At 34.8% G+C, this 17,888-nt stretch overlaps 1 protein-coding gene across 2 annotated transcripts in view; it reads right to left on the reverse strand.

Moving 5' to 3' along the window:
- Positions 1 to 253: 253 nt before the first annotated feature.
- BCHE (butyrylcholinesterase) overlaps positions 254 to 17,888 on the reverse strand; it is a 92,715-nt gene continuing 75,080 nt past the window's right edge. For both annotated transcript variants that reach the window (XM_069083529.1, XM_069083530.1), the window contains exons 3-4: positions 12,259 to 12,425; positions 254 to 1,590 (exon numbers count right to left, since the gene is read on the reverse strand). In XM_069083529.1, the coding sequence (XP_068939630.1) occupies positions 1,466 to 1,590; positions 12,259 to 12,425 (292 nt within the window). In that variant the 3' untranslated portion in view covers positions 254 to 1,465. The remainder of the gene's footprint in view (positions 1,591 to 12,258; positions 12,426 to 17,888) is intronic.

Genomic DNA, 17,888 nt, shown 5'->3' on the forward strand with positions numbered 1-17,888 from the left:
GGAGGGTAAGAATGGAGAAATTATACATATATGTTTAAATATATACATATATGTATATTTATATATGTATGTATACATGTATATAAAACCAATCAATCATAAAAGCATTGTTTCCCAGAAGTAGACACTCTCATGTTCTGAGAATAAACATATAAAAATGTAATAATTCCCTACTCTCAAAGAATTTGCATTTTAATGACTGCAAAACCCACATGTTATACTGTGTTCCACCAGACATTAAAGGTACAGAAGCTGGCCTCTGGGGAGCTCATTTATGGAAGAGAATTGCTAAGAATCAAAAATTACAAAAGTTCAGGAGGTGTGTGTGGGTTGTGGTTGGTGTCATTGCTCTAAGAACCCACAATGATGAAATTACAGATCAAATAACATAATGAAATAAATTTAGAAGGCTTAGGCTTTAATCACTTCTTAAAAACAATAATCATTAATGCTGGTATGATAATTGTGTGTTATAGTCTTAGAGGGGAGGTGTCATTTTTTATTAGTTAACATTAAATAAATGTCCAGATAAATTAGCTAGAAAAATGCATAATGGTGTTATAAAAAGAATGGTACATTTGCAGTAAAAATCATAGCTCCACTATTTAACTATTCCTGAGAAGTAGGGTAAATAGTTTCTTCTCTCTAGGGTTCAGCTTTTTCCACTGTAAAATGAGGTATTGTCCTAAATAATCTTTAAGGTCCCCTTCAACTTTCATCCCTTTGAAAAGAGATATATGAAAGACAAGACCTAAATTTAGAGAGCTAACATAACATTGGACATGATTGTCCATGCTTAGATTCTTTGCTCCTGGGGAAGCAGAGATTGCTGGATAGTTGGAGTTCTGGAACTCTGAGACTAAAGCCGATTGGAAAGCTACACTAAGGCTACCATCAATATGAGTCCATGGGGATTGGGGGAGGGCAACTGATTGCCTAAGGAGGGGAGAAGGAGACCAGATTAAAAAAAAAAAAAGCATTCGATTAGGTCAAAATTTCTGTGCCAATCAGCAGTAGGATTGAACTCTAGAGAGACCACTACTCTTCCAGTCTAGGCAATATAGGGAAATGCCATCTTAAAAAAAATTTTTTTAAATCTAATACAAATAAAATTAATGCTTTTCAGCATGGTAGAGAATTTTTGTCCAAAGACTGAAAACACAGTTTTCAAAAAAAAGTTTAAAGGTCTTCTGGGTAGAGGAATTTTAACTAGCTAAAGGTTGAAATTTGCTCATAAATTCATGGTCAAGCTTTAATGTGTACATTTTACTTTGGCCTGTCAAATGGATTGTTTCCTGAAATGAAAGCTAAAATACAAAGAGAAAATGTGAGGAATCAATATTGTCTTCTTGGCATTTGGTTTCAGCTACAAAACAGCTTCCTTTTGAGTCTCACAAGTCAGCTACCAGCCCATTTGCCTTGATCCACAGGAATAAGAACATTCCTGAAAGGCTAGGTCTATTAATTAGAGACCTGCACAGTTCTGCCTCTTGCTTGTATAATCATTAAATTGATTTCTCCAGTCCATCATATAAGTGTTCCAGCGATGGAATCCTGCTTTCCATTCACGCTCGGCTTCATCAATATTTCCTGTAAAACATGAAATGGGTTGGATTAATCTGCATTTGAATTGATAGTTACATTAATTGAAAAATAATTTTCATTACAGATGCTATTTTCTCTAGGTACATTGCATGGCAGCTTTTTGTTTTGTTTATTCAGGGTTATTTCTTTCTTCTTCCTTTTAACTTGTCAGTAATTCAACTTTTAAGATGTATTTTTTGCCTGGGAGTTTCTTTCAAAGGAAATTATCATCTTCAATGAAACATTTACCTTTTACAATTTTTAAGAGAAATAAAGGTTTTGAATTTTTGTTTTAAAAATTAAAGATGATGTTTAGAAAATGCCAGTCTTTCATTATATGTAGTTATTTAAACTAAAAAATAATACACAAATAAAACAAGTCTCTTCCTTAGGACAGGTGTATAATAAAAATCCTATATGGTAAATATACATATTAAGTTAAAAGGAACAAAATATTTTCTAGGATGGCCTCTTTTCTTATTGGGAGAGCTTATTTATATGACCAAATACTGAAATCTAATTAAAGTTGTTACATTTTAACATTTTTAAGTGTCCGCAGAGATTCCTAGTTCATTGGCACACACATGTAAAGATCTATATCAAAGTGGCCTTTATATTCCTTCATTTAGTTCATTCATCAAGCATTTAATGACTTCCTACTAGGTAAAGCACACTGTTTTAGTTGTTGGGGATACAAAGACTAAAGAAAACAGTTCTGGACCTCAAAACATTTATGATCTATATTTTATTTTATTTTAAATATAATTTTATTTGCCACAGTTTACATCAAGAAGCACAATTTAGCATTCATTTTTTACAAGATTTTGAGTTCCAAATTTTTCTTCTGCCTTTCCTCCCCCTCCCTTTTGAAAATATTAGGCAGTTTGATATAGTTTATACATGTGTCATTATATGAAAATATTTCCATATTAGTCACAGTTGTGAAAGAGGAAACATAAGTTTGATTAGAAATCTGGTAAAATTCATACTTATTGATGGCCATTTCTGAAACTATGAATTTATATATGCATGCAAGTACATATGTATGTATAAACATACCACACACATGTAAACATTAATATATTTGGGATGCTCTCTGCTGTCATCCAAGAGATCTTTCATTCTTTTTCTTTTGCTGTATCAATCCCTCATTCTATGTATCCAAATATCTATCTATCTATCTATCTATCAATCAAAAGAATTCTTTTTGCAATCTGGTGAAGCCTATGTACCATTTATCATAAGGGTTGTTATAAATGATAAAATTAAGTTGATAGGAGTATAAAGAAAATCAATTATACTGTAATAGACTTTCCAAAAATATTACAAACATGATTTTCATTTTTGAATTGTGAAGAATTCTTGTTCTAATCCAGTTCTTCCTTTTAAAGAGGGGAAACTCATGTCTAATGAATTTCAGTGGCTTGACCAAAGTCACAAATGGCATAGCAGGTATTCAAGCCCAGGACCTCAGAGGACTCTTCTGGCTGACATTATTTTTCTTTGAGATGCTGCAGTATTTAACTTCTTTCCTTCAGAGTTGTATATTGTCCTTACAGAGGATTAGCTACAGCATCATTCTGACTCTTATGATTCAATTCAATTAAAAAAAACACTTTAATTACCTCCTATGCACCAGGTTCTGTGCTTCATGCTAATGATATAAAGTGTAGGGGACTAAGCAACCACAACTGAAAAACCAAAACAAACAAACCAAAACACCTCATGTAGGAAGTGATACTTGATCTGAACCTTAGAGGGCACTACTGTTTCTGAAATATATGGAGAAGATGGCATTGAGGTATCAAGAACTGAATCTATCCAAAATTATTGAGGCAAAAAATGCAACACCATATACAGAAAATGTCAGGCAGGCCAGTTAGGCTCTACTGTAGGGTATGTGAGAAGAAGTAACATGAAATCAATCTAGGAAGATTGGCTTCAGAGAGATAATGAATATTGAAAAATGCCAAAAGGACTGGGATTTAAACACACAGTGAACCATGAGAGCTTCATGAAGAAGGGGATGACATTGTTTATCCTTTGCTTTAAGGATATGAATTTGTAGGGGCAGCTAGGTGGTGCAGTCAATAGACCAGTGGTCCTGGAGTCAGGAGGATCTGAATTCAGATCCGGCCTCAGATACTCGACATACTAGCTGTGTGACTCTGGGGAAATTACTTAACCCCAATTGCTCTGCTTCCCCCCCCAAAAAAAAAAGAATATGAATTTGGCACATATTTTGAGAGGAGATTAAATAGAAGAAAATTAGAGGTAGAGAAATCAATTAGCAGACTATCACAATGGTCCAGGCAATAGATGATGAGTTCCTTAAAGTCCTAACTAAAATCCCATCTCTCAGATGATTCCTTCCCAATCCCTCTTAATTTTGCCTTCCTTCTTTTAATCTTTTCCTATTTATCTAGTACATAGCTTACTTGTACATATTTTTTCTTGTTGTTTTCCCCCATTTGGTTGCGAGCACCTCAATAATAGGGACTATCTTTGACCTCTTTCTGTATGTATTAAAGCATATATGCAGGCATATAACTTTCACATGTACTATATAAACTTGCAATTCATATTATTTTTTGCTGCATATACATATGCATATATGGTAGATATATGCACATATACATGCATGTTCATGTACAGTGATATAGTATACGAGATTTTTATAATAGAGAGGCAACCTCAGGATCAGGAAGACCTTGGATTTAAGTCCCAGCTCAGACACATACTGATTGTGTGATCCTGGGTGAGTTACTTAAACTTTTAGTACTCTATTCAACTCTCCTGAATGATTTACAAACATTACCTGATTTGATCCTCACAACAACCCTGCAAGGTAGGTGCTGTTATAATCCCTATTTTACAGATGAGAAATTGAGATGAGCACAGGTTAATGAAATTGCCCAAGGTTACACAGCTAATGTTTCAGGTCATATTTGAACTCAGGTCTTCCTGACTTTAGCCAAGAGCTCTATTCACTTTGCCACCTAGCTCCCTCCAGTTTTGTCTTTGTATCTCCAGCACTTCACACAATGTCTTACTTGTAGTAAACTCTTCCTAAATGCTGATTTGATTATACAGAATGGAATGGAAATGATTTTGAAAAGTTTGGACACTTCTAAACATTTTTGCAGGCCTAGGCACTCCCTGCATGCTCCATTAAATTATGAAGCTAAACTAGAATTACTAAATAGAAAAATATTCCTGGCATATTTGCATGGTCCTGAGATTAGTAGTTGAGAATTTCCTTCAGATGTTATTATTTGGAAAATCTCTTTGATGAATCAGAAATGTCAGAGGGATTTATTTGTTGGTTTGATTGCAATCAAGCTATACTCAAATTAGAATAGATTATTTTAAAGCTGGTATAGTTTAAATAATAAATAAATCATTTTCATATTAAGTAAGTCTTCAGTTTTTAGTTTATTTAAAGTAGAAGTATTCCATGTTAGTTGAACTATGTACAAGTATTTGAGGGTTGCTTTGTGACAGACTTTCAAAAGAATAAATTATTTTGTACCTTTTTAGATATTCTGTTCTTTTGGAATGGTCAGAAAAATGCACATATTCCTCCAGAATGAATAAACATCTGGCTTACTGTTTCACTTTAACTATCTCACTTGTGATACTCAAGTTTAAAATGTCCCTTTAAGTAAAGCCTGAAATTAAAGCCTTGAAGAGAATAAAGTCATTTGCCTCTTTGTCAAATGAGAGACAATTTGAGGATTTGGACCATGACTAGTATTATTTAGAGAGAAGGCACCTGGTTATGAATTCCTTTTCTTGACTTGATTATAGTTTAACAATCACAGTTGCTAATGCAATGATGCCTGATTAGCAGTTCAGGCAAGTGTTACATTGCCTCCTGGATGGCTCATATTCAGATGTTTATGAGCTCTAGTGCTTTGAAAGTAGGCTTGCCCAAATGTTTTATAAACCTAAGTTCTTCTTTTATCTATAAACTTCCACTCAAGAAACCATTGATCTGTATAATGAATTATGAAGCATTGAAATGCCAGGCAATAAAGAAACCAAAGGAAGAAAGCATACAAGAGGACAATCAGAAGTTTCAAAGTCACAGTAAATGAATAGAGATAAGAAAATAAGGGAGTGAGTATTGAGGACTGAATTTCTATTTATCTACATATATAATGTTAGGTCATTTTTTGTTCTATTTTACTTTATATTGGTGTACGTATGTATGTGTATGTGTATGTATGCATGTATGAGAGTATGTATGTATATAGTGATTGCAAAACAGTGTGGGGTAGTGGACAGAGAACCAAGAAGACCAAGATTCCATTCCTGTTTCTGACCTATTCTACCATGTGAGTCTGAGTAAGTTATTTAAAATTTTAGTGCTACAAGCAAAAATTCTAAGATTGCACATTTCAGAAAAGGCAACGATCTGCTTTGCTTCGGGGAGTTTTTCTTTTTGTCCATTACCCCCTTAGAAAGGTAACCATGAAATATACCAGAGTTGGCAAATGTGGCCCAATGATCAAGGCCCAGACTATTCCTGAGTGCCCCAGATCTAGATTAAAAATGAAATGGGGAGCTATTTAACAAAATAAAATTTAATGCAACATGTAGTTTTCTAAAGTTGATATGAGGGGGGTAATTATCTCAGGTTAGTAGTTGTTTTTCTGTTTGAGTTTGGCACCATTAATCTATGCTTAGGGTGGATGTGCTTATCATTTTCCTTAGAAGTAGTATTTGATTGAGCAGAGGGTAGAGAGACTAGTAAGTCGTTGTAGACTTCACAGGGAGAGAAGGGGTGGTACCAATGAAGACAGGGAATGATTAACATATGCTTTGCCTGTCTTATACTTTTACCTTGGCTTGACTGTAACCATTGCAACAGCTTCCTCTTGGATCTTTCCTATTTCTGAGGATAGGAATGGGGGAGTGATAACTGTATCATTTGGAAATGGTTGGTTTAATGTCCTCATTTGAGCTGTTAATATCAAATGATAATGTTAAAAAGGCTAATTTTAAAAATGCTAAACCATGCGGGTATTTTCTCCACACAGGAACTATAACAGATCATGTTTTAGTCTAATTTACTTAGAAATATGAATCCCCAGAAGTATTTATTCCATTCTTTCAAAGGACTCAATATTATGCTCAAAGTGTCACAGAACAGAGGACTATTTCTCCAACCCATTAACCATACCCTCTGGTAGGAAGCATGCCACGAATGTTGTGAACAGATAATTATTTTCCATCAGCAAGAATACAATCATAGCACAACCTTTGTTGGTCACTGGAACAATCTCCTTAGCATAAATCCTTTAAGGAATTGAAATCATCAGCTGAGGGAGGCTTAACATTTAATATTGGGAAACTTCACCTCTTTTTCTGAGGTTTCTTCATCTTATGTTATCTGGTCCTATTTGCTCAGGTTAGTTGTGGGCCTGCCAAGGTCATCATTTTATACATAAATCAGTTTCAGTCACATGGATATGGTGAAGATTCAATGAGATGAAATGAGATAATAGTTGTAAAGCACTTTGCTCCATGACTGGTGCATAGTTTTTACTGTATCAATGGTTATTTCCACCCACTCACCCCTTCCTTTACTATGTGTGAAATCATCTAGAGAGATGAAAATTCCAACTATTTCTCTGATCCTTCTCTTCTATGCTCTAACAGATATTAACGTATCAGGGGCTGTCTGCCTTTGGGTTTTCAGCATTTCACTGTCCTTTATGCTAAACACTTCATAGGAAAAGCTCTCTAAAGATCATTGCTAATTTCTGTATCGGCAGATCAAACATAGGCTTCATTCTTCTCAGTTATAATAATGTTCTGTCTTTATTTTTAAGCCAAACCTCTGCCCACACCCCACCCCAATCCCATGTCTTCTCTTCTGTCCTTCAATTCAGATACTTCCCTGTACACCTCCAAATGAGAGGCCTGAAACACAAACTACTTACTATATTCAAAACTGTATGCATTGGTCCCACCCCACCCCCAAAATCTGCTGCCACTCTGTATCTCCCTGTTTCTTTTGATTTTTATCACATTCCTTAGGATCAAAATTAATATTCATTCTTGGTTCAAGCACTGAAGCAGAGAGGTAGAGCTGGAGTCAGAGATGGGTTGAAATCCTATCTTCTCCCCACACTTAGCAGTGGGATGGACCCTGAGCAAGTCAACTATTCTTAGCTTTAATTTCCCTACTTGTAAAATGTGGAGGATAGTGACTGTAGTACCTGACTCCAAGAAGTGTAATAAGAATATATCTAAATTGAAATGACATCTCTAAAGTACTTTGATAGCAATAAAGTTCCATATAAAATACTAGACACATTTGATGATGCTTCCCCATGTCAGAATAGATAGCTATTTCTCTGAGGAAAGAGATAAAAGGAGAGGTTAGAGTCACATAATGAGTAATACATATCCACTAGCCAGTTGATCAAATGTAAAAGCAAAGGTCAGAGAGGAGTTATGGAGTACAGGAAGGAGAGGAAAATACTGCATGACATTCCTGGAAGTTTTCCGAAGGGACTCAAATTTCTGTATTTGGAATCATTTCCCACAGTGTGAATTAATTTCCCTTATTGGAAGGCAATCATTAATCAGAAGTTGAGCAATAAGGTTTTGGTAGATAATAATTAGAAAATTATTCTGTTGATGAATATGATTCCATTATCACAAAATATAATAAAATGAAAATTTGTTAATTTCATTGACTGGCAAATATTTAAGTAATTACAAAAATATAAAGGTGTACATCAGACAATTTATACATAATAGTCATTTAGTCATTTTTGTTTCACTAACACCTCCTTTGAAAATAATGCTTCAGACAATTTTTTTGAATGGATCAGAGATTGGAAAATATAAGGTGAATTAAGAAAAGTTTAAATAGTATGAGCTTATATAGTTAAAACAATTTCTGTCATCCTTTGACAGCTGGATACATTTTGTCAAGGTTTAAATTGCAGAACTATCTAAATTGGGTGAATACATCACTTCCTGACTCTAAAGTTTCTTAAATATTGACAGGAGATTCTGTTTCAGAATAGATTGGATAGTTGAGAGAGTTGAGACACATAGTATCTTTAAACATTTGGCTTGTAGATCTCCTTTCCTTCCTTTGACAGATGTGAATCTAAGAGTATTGGTATCTATTTACAGCTGACTCAATTATCCAACAGTATATATATAGATATAGATATGCAGACATATGTCTATCTATCTATCTATCTATCTATCTATCTATCTATCTATCTATCTATCTATCTATCTATCTAATCATCTATCTATCAATCTATATCTGCTTTCTAGATTATTACTGGGGACTTGGAGCCTCTGGCTTACTATTTTTCTAGGTAACATCAGCTTTGAGATGGGGGTATTTAGGTTCAAAGATGTCACAGTAGTATTTCTCTTCCTTATTTCATATTTATACTGTATGATCATAGATAAAGAAATGGAGAGACTTTAAGTCATTCGGCACAACTTCCTTATCCTATAGCTTAGCAACCTGAGTCCTAGAGAGCTAAAATTATTTGGCCAAGGTCAGATATGAAATAAGTGGCAGTGTGAGGTATTGAATACAAGATCCTCTGATTTCCAAAGCCACACTTACCCTCCTCTTATGTTATTCATGGAACAATCATTTACACCATTGATATTAAGAGCAATTGATGCCAGTTCACATGAGGCCAGGCAGAAGAGGACTGAAAAGTGATAGTCCCTAATGTGTTTGAGAATGAAGTAAGGGATAAATAAGTATAGGGCAGCAGAGACCTTGAGGTCTCTGAAGAGAGAGAAACCTGAATTTATCTATTTCAGATAAACCAGCATTCTTTCATTTCTAAATTCCTCCCCAAGTTAGAAGTAATGAAATTTTAGAGTTGGAAGGAAAAATAGAATTCTCTGCTCCTTTCTATCAAATTTATAAAGCCTTTTTACAAAACAGTTAAATGATCATAGAATCTCAGGTGGGAGGGAGCTCAGAGTCCACAAAGACCTGACCAAAACTCTCTGTGTTTCACATGTAAACACAATGTGTACACACATGCCTATAAATATTTTATTAAAATAAATTTCTCATATTCTGGGAGGGGTGATAGTAACCTACTTTATCTGTTTTTTTTTACCCTAGAGGGGAAGGCAGGGCAATTGGGGTTAAGTAACTTGCCCAAGGTCACACAGCCAGCAAGTGTTAAGTTTCTAAGGCCGAATTTGAACTCAGGTCCTCCTGACTTCTTCAGGGCTGGTGCTCTATTCACTGTGCCCCCTTGCTTATCTGTTATAAGCCTGTTGTTTACCATGCAATAGCTATAACATTCCCAGGATAAAGATTAATAACAAAGATATGGTACAATTGTTCGTGTATCTCTGAGACGCTTTTCATATATTCTGAAGACATAACATACATTTGTACCTTAGTTTTTACCTTTACTACTTTGTGTGTGTGTGACAGATGAGAGATACAGTCTCTGATGGATTAATATTCTCCTAAATTAGGTCATTTTTTTTGGTTTCTAGCCATTTAAAATGAGTTGAGAATGATAATCAATGTTTTTATTACATAAAAGCATACCTTTACTAAGTATTTATAAAAGATAATTATCTGTCTTAAAAAAGAGTTTCCTCATCCTATAATTAAGTACCTGCTATGCATTTGAATTTATTCTTTCTATATTTATTCTGCTTAAACATATACATGAGCCCATTGTCTTCTCTTACTGGATTATGAGTTCTTCAGGAGTAAGGATTTTTCCCTTCTATATAGTGTATTCCCAACATTGTTTTAGCACGATGTTTGGAAAATAATAAAATACTTGCTGACTGATTCATATATATCTGCCTATCTCTATATCTTTCTGGGGCTATCATCTATTTATCACTACCTCTTTATCATGTATCTATCTTTGTATCTTCTAATATAATGGTTGAGTCAGAACAAGTGGTTAGTGATGCAATAAATGTCTACATCTCTTGGCACGTCCAGTGTGTTGCCTCATTGTCATTCACGCCCAGAGGACACACCAGGCAGTCCTATTCTGCCAAGAGATGCAGCAGCCTGTCTATTGATATCTATTATGTCACAGAACATTTGGTAACACTCAGTATACTTGTATATCAGAGACATTGCCCCAACAGATGGAGTACACAAATATAATTTTCATGAGTAATGCATGATGATCAAAAAGCATATTAAGAAATAGCACGTTGTTCTGAAATGTCCACATTTTGCCAAAACTGGCCCAAATTTATTTATTTATAAAAAAAAATAATCTGCTACATTTGTGAAATCATCCATGCAGTCAGGCCATGTCAGTGGATCGTGAGAAAAAGGATGATGAAGACAAAGGCTGAAATCAAGGAAGCACTTGATTGTGGAGAGAAAACAGATTCCAACAATGTAATTTTTTTTGTGGGAATGCTGATGATGGGAGACTCACATGAAGCAAACAGCTGGGTTATTTTAAAATTAGATGATGATATTGATGGGAAACATAATTCTCAAAGAATAGCAAAGCAAAATGTTAATACGTTGATACTGAAAATATAATGGCATGGTCGCCTTTCTCAGTAATGGTGGACACATGCCTAAAAACAATAACAAAAACCAACAACCAAGCAAACAATAGATTTTATTGTATTAATCACCATGGTATTGGTTTAGTTACTGAAATACCAGATATTTCACATGGTAGGAAAAGAACTCTCCACTAAATTCTTCCTCTGTACTCTCCTTGTTTCATGAAGAATTCTATTCTATTCCCAAAAACTATTCCAGTGAAGATTATGTCTCAGTATACACATGGCACAGGCATACCATAAGAAAAGAACACATGAATAAGGCCGGAATTACATCAAGATTACATTTAGTTCTTGTTTAATGTGAACGTATTTGTGGAATCTCTATCAGATCTTATACCACCATGAGGTCTAGGGGAAGGAAAGGGAGAGGGAGAAAATTTGGCGAAAGTTTGTGGAATTGAATGTTGCAAACTAAAAGTAAATAAATAAATAAATTTATTAAATTTTTAAAAAAGATTACATTAATCATAGGCCATCATTTACTCCCAGCTAGGCTAATTAAATTACTCAAGGCTACTCTCAAAGGTCTTATCAAACTGGAAGGGTTTTGAGGACAGACTTGGTGCTGTAATGAATTTCTCTTGTTTTAGGATTAGACTAAGTAAGTTTTAAGAGGTTCAAAAACAAGTGAGTAGCAATATGGACTTTTCTTAGACATAGAAACTATCAAAGATTCCTTGAGGGATGGGAAGTGGTAGAGGGAAAATAAACACTAGGAAAAACATGCAGACTTGAAGTATTCCTATATGTGTTAAAAAATCAATGTGTCCTTGATATAAACTAAATCTATATATTCATTTATATCTTTGGAACCACATTGCAGGGCTTCAGGAAAGGCATATATTGTTTCTCATTAGATTTTTATGCAGGCTAGATTTGTAAATTTCTGGAATAACAAAGCTATGTAAAAAATTGTGATCATTAAAAAAAATTCTGAAAATATAGTCACATAAAATGTATATTACAATTGAATGTCACATGACCCATTGGTTGTTTTAATAATATATTTCATGGATTGAAAGCAAAATATTCTGCTAATAGCAAGAAGTTGAATTTAATTATACAGTTACTAATGACAAAGTGATTTCTCACCTGACATTTCCATAACTTTGGGAAAAAATATTTTCCAGAAGCGACATTGTTGGGCACGCAATTTTGCATGTATTTTTGGTGATTCTGTGTTCAGTGTAAGATATTTGTGTTCTGTGGCACCGAAAACTGGCCATTTAGTTCCATTGTTCTGAGTCCCATTTGGATTTCTAGAAAATAAAATAGAGATAATTTCTTTTTTAACAAAAGTATGTTTAGCAAGGACAATACTGTTTCTATATTACATCAGAAAAAATAGTTTAAAGGGGGAAAATACAGTACTTTTATCTATATTGCCCTACATGGTCTAGATTACCCAACAAAGAATTTCATAGTTGATTTTACTCAATGAAAATGACATATTTTGGGGGGTGATATCACTAATGTAATCTTCCCTGACTTTCATTCAAGTTGATAAAAAAAAGTAAAACATCAACAAGAGTGTCACTAATATAATTTTAAAATTTCTTTTCACCTGCATCAGTTAATTCTGTTTATTACCTAGCTATCATCTCTCTAATCTAATCTATATATAAAATGTGTATGAATCTTCCTCTGCATCCAACCATCTATCTCATCATCATCATCATCATCATCATCATCAATCTACTTGTACCTCTGTATGTGCATATCACTGAATCAAAAGTATTCAGTAGTAGCTTTCTTCCCACCAAGGACTATTTATTAGAGTGATATTCATTTACCTTCATAATTTGACTTGGGGATGACCTTTATAGCTTCATCTCCCACTACTTTATTTCATTTATTCTGTGTGGTTACTTATCCTGTCCTTGTCCTGCTTTTGATTTTTTCTAGACCATACTAGGCAACTTCCATGCTAAAAATGTGTTCCTAATTTATCCTGCCACTTATGCTGGAAAAGATCTGGACAGGTGATCTTTTTGCTATAGTCAAATCCTGAAAGGAGAAACACCATTGACCAATGCAGATGAGCATTTCCTCCCTAATGAATAGTGTTAAAACAGGGGTCAATGGTGTGGCTAGGTGATGCAGGGAATAGAGCACTGGCCCTGGAATCAGGAGGACCTGAGTTCAAACCCAGCCTCAGACACTTAACACTTACTGGCCATGCAACATTGGGCAAGTCACTTAACTGAAATTGCCCTGGCTTCTCCCCTCCAAAAGAAAAGCACAAAAAAGGGGGTCAACTCTTTCTGTGTCATGGACTCCTTGGGCAGACTGTAATGACTATGGACATCTGTTCAGAATAATACATTTAAATGTATAAAGTATATATGATTACAAAGGAAACTAATTATATTTGAATACATTTCTATTTTTATGACCATTTAAAATATGAATTTTTTTTTTCAAAATAAAACTCACAGATTGAATATTTAGCAACTCTGTCTTACACAGCTGCCTAGGACCCTGAGAAGTAAAGGCATTTATTAATGTTCAGGTAGCTGGTATCAGAAGTGACACCTGAACCCAGATCTTCCTGAGTATGAGTTCATCCTTAATCCACTATAATCTGGTCAGTACAGATATCAATAAACTTTAGTTACAGATATGTTTATTTTTTGTTTTCTTCACATTGTTCATAGCAACAGCGAGGTTCTAAGCTCTGAATTAGGTGTGAGAGAGAAAAAAATAATGTTTTCTGTCTTCAGTTGACCTGCAGTCTTGCTAGGTAGATAGATGTCTTCACAATATAAATTAATGTGTGGTGAATGCTAAATAACTTAAGTAAAATATGTGTGTTGCTTTTGGGGAGGGCCTGACATGAAGACACTCAGTGCCCATCTTAACTTCCATCTTGCCTGAGTAAAAGTTATATTATAGAAGATGCATACATCAGCAAATAATTAACATGCCCCTAAATTGTGCAGTATATACTATGATCAACACAAACTTCAGGGAGAAGCAGTCTGTCAATGAAAAGAGCGCTAGATTTGGATTCAGAGAAACCTGGATTGCAGATTTGTTTCAAATTGTGAGACCCTGGGCAAGTTATAAGTTCTCTGAATTTACCTTGTTTATGAAATAGGAACAGTAATAGCACTTTCTCAAAGTTGTTGTGAGGATCAAATAGGATATATAAAGCATTAGTCAAATATAAAACAAGTATTTCTAAATGAGTTCTTTATGCTATTTGCTATATGGCATCCGCTGCCCTTAAGGGGCTTCCATTTAGTGGTACTGTTTATTGTCCTTCCCCCTCTATTATTTGCCTTCTTCAATTTGATTATGCACTTATTGAGCAGGTCTGATGTGTGTGTGTCCATTTGTATATATATATATATACACATACACACATATATACATATATGAATATATATATATATACATATATACACACACATAGATATTTATCTTTCTATGTACATATGTATATATATATATATATATATGAAAATTTAAAGTATTTTAGGGGGCAATTATGAGGTATTTTCTAAGAGTACTTCAGCAGAGAAGATAGGATGAAGAAAATAATAATTTCAAATATTTGGAGCTGGAAGGGATTTAGATATCAATTAGCTTAGTCTCATTTTACAGAAGAGGAAGGGGTTCAGTGATTACCTGCCCCTCATAATCACAGAGGGTATCTGGGATTAGAACCCAGTTCCTTTGATTCCAATCCTTCATCGACCATAGTAGCCAGTATCTCTCATGCCTGACTCAATACAGAATTTTGTTACCAGCCATGAAAATTGGTCAATTTGATTTTTCCACAGAGTGATCAGTGTTCTCATATTCAAATTCAGAAGATCCAACAGAGAAATAGCCCATTGAAGGTTTGATTGCCTTTCCTTTGGGATTAGCTGATTTAGTAGGGATAAAACATTGTTCTAACTGCAGCATTTGTAGGAAAGACAGTATCATTCCAGGATCTGTGCTTCAGAGTATGACCCGATTACTAGATAAGGTCAGAAGGAAAATTCCTCCTATCTGCCACAGATGACACTCTGGACTAGGTGAATTATATCTTCTTCTGCTTTCCTTTTTAAAGGCTCAGAAATCACTGAGAGCGGCTGCTGAAAGCTGAAAATTAAAGCTGGAAGAACCACAGACCAGATCCGCAAAGATTCTTATGGTCTCAAATTGCCTACTTTCATCCTAATTCCCCTCTAATTAACTTATGGTGCCACTTTCCCATAACATTCATTTGTGGCTTCTGATAATGGTAACTTCAAGCAGAGTTGACTCGTGTTTCAGTCCAAGATCAGAGAGCTAATGGTGCTGTCAGTATTCATTTCACAAACATTGGGCTATGAATAACTCATGACATTCCAAATTGTGGTCCTGAGATAAGAGAATGCCTATGCCTACAGATGCAAGTATAGTTTTCAAATAAAAGGGGAGGGGGGGTGTTGATACAATCAAAGCAATTGTTCATCTTGACTTACAATTTAGAGAAATCTCTAGAGAGTTGAATGGCATAACCAGAAAAAAAAAAGTACTCTACTTTTCAGCATCAATTAAAACTCATTGGCATATAATTCAGCCCCCAGGTAGGTAATCCTAAAAGCCTATTTATATTCTGAGAAATATAATGAGAACAGGCTACAATTGCTGATGTATTTTATTTCCCTGAATCATTTACTCTTTTTGTTACAGGAGGAGACTTCAGAATAATAATCTTTGAAAAACTCTGTTTTGAACACTGAGTTCGATTTTCAACTTCACGGGATTCTAAAAATAAACTAGAAGCCAGAACATTCAAATGTTGTTTTTAGGCAGTCCTGAAAACTTTTAGGACACAACCAATCTAAATGCAATCTCACCAAAATGGGCATTTTTCATATCTCTATTTTAGAAAATCACTCACTCATTATGGCTGTCTTGCTATCACACTTTCTTGTAAAAACGAAGAAAAACTTTTCTTGTATTTGAGAGTGAGGATCACCATGATGTTAAGAAAATAGGGCCTTTCAATTTATGCATCACACCTAGGTTAGTGTCAGAGCCTGGGAATATGACCACCAGGTCTTGATTCCTGAAAACATAAGTTTTAAGCATTGAGTTCTGGGAGTTAACTTTAAAAACATTCAATTTGACTCAAAGTCATGATGGTGAAAGGATATAGATAGCTTGGAAGTAAGAGTCAGGCTCTAAATATTTCATGGTAATTTACTTCACTTTCAATTTACTGCCTTTCAAGGCAGTCTTTTTACCCCTCCCTAATCATTTTACTATTCCTCATCATGCAGTAATATCTGTCATCAAAGAGGATTTTCCAAACTTTTAATCCATGCTCAACATTCCCATAGTTTCCTATCTCTTCACCATCTTATCTTTCAGTATAAAATTCCACTATATTTCACTAGCAAAATTGAGGCCATGAATGGAGTAATCTTTTTTCTCCCCTTCATGTCATCTCCCACCATTCAGATTGCTACCCTTTGTCCTCCTCCATTTCTGACTTTTAAGAATAGCCCTTCTCAGTGACAAGGTAAATCCCTGTGCATACCCAAGTGACTCCATATCATCCCATATGCTCCAGCAGATTGTCCCTCTTTCATTCAGCTCTCTCACAAATAATCAACCTCTCCTTTTCTTTAGATATAACCTGCTCCCTACACTATGGCACTGTCTTCTCCTGCCAAAAAAAAACACAAATTCCCTAAAACAAATAAAGAAGAACAGCACCTACCACCACAATGAAACCCTCACTTGATCAGTCTGGCTGGATCTTGTTATATATCTTTCCTCCCATTTGTGAATAAAGTCTTTAAGAAGGCCATCCACAATTGATGCCTCTGATTCCTTTTTTCTCACTCATTTCTTAATTTTTTTTTAAATTTGGCTACTCACCTTTGCCTTTCTACAGAAACTCTATTCTCTCAAAGTTGCCAATGATCTCTTAATTACTAAATCTACTAGATTTTTTTCTTAATCCAAATCTTTTTAGACTTCTCTTCATCCTCTTCTCCTTCACACTGTTCTCTAGGTTTTCTAGTATACTGCTCTGCCCTGGTCTTCCAACTCTATTTAACTACTTCTCAGTCTCCTTTACTTTGATATTCATTTTGGCCAATGTAGCTAATTAAGGTTTCCCCAAAAGTTTGACCCAGGACCACTTCTCTTCTCCCTTTAAACCATTTCAGTTATCAGTTTCACTAATTCTGATACATTCAATTATTATCTCTATGCTAATGATTCTCAGACCTATTTATTCAGCCCTAATCATTCTTCTGATCTGTTCTTAAATTGCAGCTGCCTATTAGACATCTCAAACTCACCATTATAAAAAATATGTAAATTGGGGCGGCTAGGTGGCACAGTTATAGAACACCAACCCTAGAGTCAGGAGGACCTGAGTTCAAATCTCACCTCAGACACTTAATACAAGCCGTGTGACCTGGGCAAGTCACTTAACCCTAATTGCCCTGCCTTGCCCCTTCAAAAAGCAGGAAAAAATGAAACAATAACAATATGTAAAGTGCAACAGTCTAAAACTAAACTCTATCTTTTCCCTATAAACTTCCCTTCTCCCTACCTTTTAAATTATTATTGAAATTACCACCCATCTTCCCATCACCAGGTGCTGAACCTTGATTTCATACATGACTAATCTTTTTTTGCCAATTACAACTTTATAGCATCATATATACATGTCTGTCTATCTATCTATCTATCTATCTATCTATCTATCTATCTATCTATCT

This window comes from Petaurus breviceps, unplaced genomic scaffold (assembly GCF_028583685.1).
Source record: "Petaurus breviceps papuanus isolate PSGF00001 unplaced genomic scaffold, PetGlider_PUasm1.0 173, whole genome shotgun sequence".
In the NCBI taxonomy this organism is placed as follows: Eukaryota; Metazoa; Chordata; class Mammalia; order Diprotodontia; family Petauridae; genus Petaurus; species Petaurus breviceps.